The sequence below is a fragment of the Phaseolus vulgaris genome, chromosome 3 (assembly GCF_000499845.2).
Source record: "Phaseolus vulgaris cultivar G19833 chromosome 3, P. vulgaris v2.0, whole genome shotgun sequence".
NCBI classification, from domain to species: domain Eukaryota; kingdom Viridiplantae; phylum Streptophyta; class Magnoliopsida; order Fabales; family Fabaceae; genus Phaseolus; species Phaseolus vulgaris.
The window spans coordinates 36,530,286-36,536,664 of NC_023757.2; the positions used below are offsets into that span (position 1 = coordinate 36,530,286).

Genomic DNA, 6,379 nt, shown 5'->3' on the forward strand with positions numbered 1-6,379 from the left:
ATTGTCAACATATTAATAAATAATTTTAAGTTTAATTCATCATTACAAAATTTTATAATATGATTTGTGATCTTTAATACACTTTTATGAAATTATGAATATTTTGTACTTAGAAATTAGATATGTGAGCGTACTATCTGACACTAGGTTCAATATTAAACTTTATTCAAATAAATTCTTAAATCATATTAGAAAGTTGGTTATTAAATCCAACTCATTTTTACAAAATTAACTTGTAATATAAAATTTATCCCTATTTAAATTCTCTAAATTACCTTATTTATAATTAACAAACATATCCAATAGGTTTTGATTTGAATAGAAAAACACACTCATATATGAATATTATATAAACTGTTTAGTTTATATACAATACATATTGTTAATTGGTGGAACTTTCTTACAACTAAAGTAACATTAAAAACACATCAATTATTATCACAACGATGTATTACCTAATATTTTGTGTGTATTTTGCCTATCTCAATATGAGATGATAATACATTTCCTTGTAGGGTGTAAGAAATCAGACACTATCTAGCTGAGATGTTGAGGAGATCCATACTTGATCTATGTGATAGAATTTAGTTAGGATTTTATAAAAGGGTTGAAGTACTCCAAGTACTCCCATTTATTTTATTCTTTTTGCTGATTTTTTTTTATCAGCAATAAAAAATAAATAAATGGGGATCACTTCAGGGGTGGTCCAACTCTTTTACAAGAACACATAGAATTCAGGGGTGGTCCAATTCTTTTTGCTGATAAAAAATTATCTGACCGATGTGTGATAGATGAGTTGAAATTCAATCAGTACACCATACAAATTTAAAACAACATTTTCATTAATTCCATTTAATTGAACTAAATGCAAAACAAAATAAAATATGAAAAGTGATGTGGGTAATTATAGTTTGGATGATTTGGAACCAAAAGAATAGTTATTATCTTTAATGATAGTAGGATAGATGTTGAAGAAGTATTTTGTATGGCACAACTCTATGTCTGGATATGGGTAACCCACAGAATCTCTAGAACTACATTCTCTTACTCAGACGGATACAATGCCTAAAGGTTTTTTTTTTAAATTTGTGACTATACAATGTCATGTCCTAAGTGTATTTGGAATGTGTAGGTGCTTATGTATAATTGTGTTAGACGTGTTTATCAATGCATATGAATATACAAAGAATATGTTTAGGAGTGCATGAGATGAAAGATATATACATGTTATTGTCTTGCTGGTTTTTTGTGTCGGTTAGTTTATTTGCAACACCATTGTGTATAGTAGGGGTTTATTCTCGTGGGAGGAAATTTTGTACATTAGACGAGAAATATAATTTATACTTTGTTTGTTGGTTTTATTTTGCAAAACATAGCTACTGAATGTAATAGGAGTTTGGGTTAGAAGAGGAAAACTCTATAAATGTGAAGGAAGGGTATAAACAACTCTCTTACCTAAGTTGTGACCTATGATTAATCAAATTTGTGTTTTAGTTTTGTGAAACTATTACAGGACATTTATAGGCCTTGATTTTATACACTGGAACATCATTTAAATACTTTCCTTTTATGTTTTATTCTTTGTGGATAAAAAAAATTAACACACAAAATTCATCATAAATAACATATAAGGCAAAATTAAATGTTGTATTTTCATAATAATATAGGTTAAAACAAACAATTATGTTACTCAATAACACATCTGTATAAGACATATATGTTGTTTAAATAATCAATTTTGCAATAATTTTGACATCAAGTTTATTATATATGTAGCACTTTATCCTTTTTAATAGCAGTTGTAAACTAATGTTAAAAGCTTTCCGGGGATATTAAAACCATTTTTTATAATAAAAACTTCATTGATTACAATGTTATAGTGTTATTCTTATTTCAATCACTAATGAATTTATTCACAGATTTGTCTCCATTAATATATATATATATATAAATATATATCATCTAATATAAACTCAGCATGTAGATATACATGTCTATGTTAATAGGCATTATTTTAATAAATAATGTTATATATATATATATATATATTACCTGTAATTTAAAATAGTTATACAATATAATACAAGAAAATTATAAAATAAAAATCAATTTTAAAGACAAAAAATAATTAATTACTATATTTTATAAACTAAAATATTTAAAGTAGTCTCTATTATTAATAAAATTTATAAACAAAATTTTTAAATTAGTATTTAATTTGTTATTAATATTTTAGCTATTAATTATTTTAGATTCTAAAATTAATAGTTAAAATATTGGTAACTAATTATATATCAATTTAAAAATTATTTATTAATAATAGAAATTAGTTTTAGATATTAATAATTTTTTTGATTTTTAAAATAATATATAATTAAGTTAATATAATAACTATTTTTTTAAAAATAATTTTTATTTAATTATTTCTTGTAACGATAGAATAATGATATTTTAACGGTCTTACCATTTTATATGCCTATCATAAAACTAAATACATTGATTTTATTTTAATTTTTTATTTATATTTATTATTATCATTTAAATATAATATTTTATTATTTAAAGGAGTAGTTATATAGTTGCTTTGAAAAAAAAAGTAGTGGTCAATAAATCATTTTTCTTATATAAATAGTTTAATTTCTATTAATATTTTTTTAACGAAATGGTTATTCAATTGCTTTTTTATGCATTATACAAACAATATAAATTACACCCAAGATATATTTTACATTGAGTAAAATGTGGAAACTCAAAGTCCTTCACCATGCGTATATCGTTGGATACATATTTCCTCCACTAATAAGGTGAGAAAAAAAAAAAAACCCTATAATGCGAGATCAAAATGTACATAATCCACATAGGTAGTTAAAAATGTAGTAATTCCTATTGTGAAGGATAAAGTCCAGTGATAATATATTTTGTTATATATACACATACATATGATGTTACCAAGCTATATATTTACACATAAACTGAACTTAGATTCATATAATTTGATGTCCAACAATATGTTAGTCGACACTTCTGTGCCTGCATATCTATATTAAACTAAAGCAGAAAAGAAAAAAAAATATTTTGCTTGTCTTATTAATGCTATAACAAAATAATTAAATTTATACAATACGTTATTGTAAAAAATTTACATTCTTGATAAATGAAAACTCATTCTCTATATGGTTTCTAAAATAATTATTGCAAATATTAATATTAATTTTATTTAGATAATATTGTATACCTAAAAGGTGGTATGTATATAAGGGTTGAAACACTTCTAGAATGTTACCTTTTAATTTAATTTATTTTTTGTCGATAAAAAAATAATAATATTGTAAGCTATACTGCAATCAATCTGATCAAGGATTTATAAATAAAATTTATTATGTATGTATTATTATATATAGAAGTTTTTATAGTGTCAAACATTTTTTATATACTTTTTAAAGATGATTATTATAAAAAGGAATGAAATTATTGGGGTAATGATTTTTATTAGATGATAATATAAATCTATATATTATTTAGTCTTAAAAACACATCCACCTAAAAGCAAATTTTGTTTATAAACCTGAATAGGTCAAAATATATACATGCACCAGTCTCCACTCAAATGAGCTATGGAAAAGCATGATGGCCTGGAGTATCAGTACTCCACTGGCATATGAAATGGATTTACCTCTGCAAAGAGTTTCATCTATTTTCCCCCTGATCATTGCGCATATGTACACGAGTAATGAGTTAATTTGTTAGTGTTGTGATTATAGTATATAGAGACGTAGACACACATACTAAAAACCAAGATATCAGATATAGATGATTAATTAGCATACGTGTTTAATTTGCTGTTTATTGCAAAACATCAACTTGGTTGACATGTATTGTCAATTTCCTCACATCGGTTTAATGATACATACAGATTGACATACGATGATAAAAGCAAAAGAAAAGTGTACGAATCAAAGATAAACACGCAAATAAAACATTATACGGCAAACTAATCAACATAGTTTCCAACCGGGGAGAGAGCATGATGATGAAAACAAAAAACTTAATTTGATTCACTTGCATATATGTTTACCTCTGTACAATGCCTTAGCGTATACATGGGAACGCCTCTTTTTAATTTTCTCCACCCCTTTATCTCACACAGAGAAAATGTGAAGTGGGCAAATTTTATAAAACCAAAAAACGAATATTAAAACATAATATTATAAAAATATAATATAATGAAGCATATGGATTGATTATAATTGTATATTCTAAAGATATATTTACGATGGATTTAGGATCATGAGCTCTGAGGCAGTCACGAGACATCTCATTACTTCAACTTGAGCTCGCAGTGATTGTACATAATCTAGGGTTTCCTCAACCAGAGACGCATCATCCATGAATTCTCCTCCTGGTAAGAGACTCTTGAGCCTTCGCGTTCTCTTCTGGACCAGTTTTTTCGCAATGAAACTCGCCACCACCCTATCCCTTGGTCTGTAGACTGCGCGGTTTCTTCTGCAGCTTCTGATCCTTGTGCTGTGGGAATAATTCGTGGAGCTTTTCCTTACCCTCTGTGGTGGTGATGAGCCTGGCACGTGTGCCGTGAGGACTTTGTTGCTGCTATTTTTGGAAGCATTGGCTATGAGGGCCTTGCTCCAGCGAGTGGTTTTGTTTCTGGTGGAAGCCATGGCCAAATCTGCTGACAGCTTTATGGCTTTCTTTCTCTCCAAAAGACTCATGTTCTTCTTTTGAGAGCTATATTTTCTGAGACACCATATCCATTTTTTGAGGAATTCTTGCTTGACGGAGTTGATATTTCGCATTCTGTTTGGAATTAACAACATGGGGAGTAAGGGTGATGTGATGCATATGCTAGTTAGCTAGGGCTTGGTATAGCAAGAGAAAATTCAATTTAATGTGATTTATATGTATGCAATTAGCTAGAAAAAAAGTGAAATAGTTAAGGCATACCTTGATGAAAGTGTTGAAAGAAAGAGTAGAAGATGGAGAAAGAAGAAATAAGAGTAAGATTTGATGAGTGACGTTGCAGTGTTACAGATGGAAGGAAAATGGTATATGATGAGGATCTGAGAAAGAGAGAGAAGGAGAAGGGTTGGGAAGAGGAAGAGTGAGAAGGGAAGGAATTTATGTGCTCGAAAGATGAGAGTGGTGGGGCTTAGAGAGAAAGACACAGCACATGCTGGCACATGGAGTCCCTGGCCCACTACCCAAAACCATAGAGAATAATGTTACATTATAAAGAAAACAATGTATTTAGATTAGTGGTAAAGAAGAATAAAGGTGACCTTAATGTAATGCAAACCTAACATCGGTATCTTTGTTTAGAATACAAACAAAACTCACTAAATACGACTCACTTCGAAACAATGTGCCTATGGCCCGCGAGTGGAACTCCGTGAGAGAAAGATTGTACCTTATCATCGCTATTAATTATTATTAATTAATGATTATAGCTTTGTATTTTATCTTTTTATATGTGCCCTCAGTTTTAGGGTAATTAAATTATCGAATAGGATGTATTTGTATTTTCTTCATTTCCACAATAAATCCTTATATTAAGTTTTCAACTAAACAAAAAATCATAATGACTTCATTCCCAATTTTTTTTACACGGTTTCGTTTTATAATATGTTATGTTTTGATTTACTAAAAATATATTCACATGCCGACCAAAGAAAATATATATCCACACTATTTTTCATCGTACCAAGAAAAAAAACTCAGCGAAATTCAATTTGGTCACTCTTAGAAAAGTTTCTTTGTGCAATATTTAATGAAGTAGATATAGCATGCTTTAATCATGAGGTGTTACATGTATTAGATTATATAAATTGATAAGATATTCACATGATTATATTTTAATATGCTTTTAAACATGTTCAAAATATTAACATTTTCTCAGGTCTTTCTTGATGTTCTTGTTTTTTTTTATCCGCAAGATCTCTTGATGTTCTTGTAAAATTTGGATTTGAGTTTTCCCAAAAAAATGTAACATATGTACAAAATTCATCTTTTATGATAAACACAACAAAATATTATTGTACGATTTGCTGTATAAATAAAATTTCTTTTGTTTTCTAAAATATATAATCTGTCATGATATATTAATTATATTTTCGTAAATTCTTATTAAAAAAAATCATTAAATAAAAATTAATATTAAAGATTAAAATAATTAGTTATTATATTAACTAAATTAGAGACAATTGTATAAACTAAAAAAATATTGATATTTAAAATAATTTTTATTTAATAAAAATTTATAAAGTAGTTTCTAAATTAGTATCTAAAGCTACCAATGTTTTAGCTATTAATTACTTTATATTTAAATTAGTCTCTATTAATTTTTAGAGATTAATTTAGAATTTAA

The 6,379-nt window shown here is 27.1% G+C and overlaps 1 protein-coding gene across 1 annotated transcript; it reads right to left on the reverse strand.

Moving 5' to 3' along the window:
- Positions 1-4,153: 4,153 nt before the first annotated feature.
- On the reverse strand, positions 4,154-5,120 carry LOC137807391 (transcription factor IBH1-like 1). Its single transcript, XM_068608017.1, has 2 exons — positions 4,960-5,120; positions 4,154-4,812 (listed from the first exon to the last, which is right to left on the reverse strand). The coding sequence occupies exon 2, from the start codon at positions 4,809-4,811 to the stop codon at positions 4,269-4,271; it is 543 nt and encodes a 180-aa protein (XP_068464118.1). The 5' UTR covers position 4,812; positions 4,960-5,120; the 3' UTR covers positions 4,154-4,268.
- Positions 5,121-6,379: the final 1,259 nt, after the last annotated feature.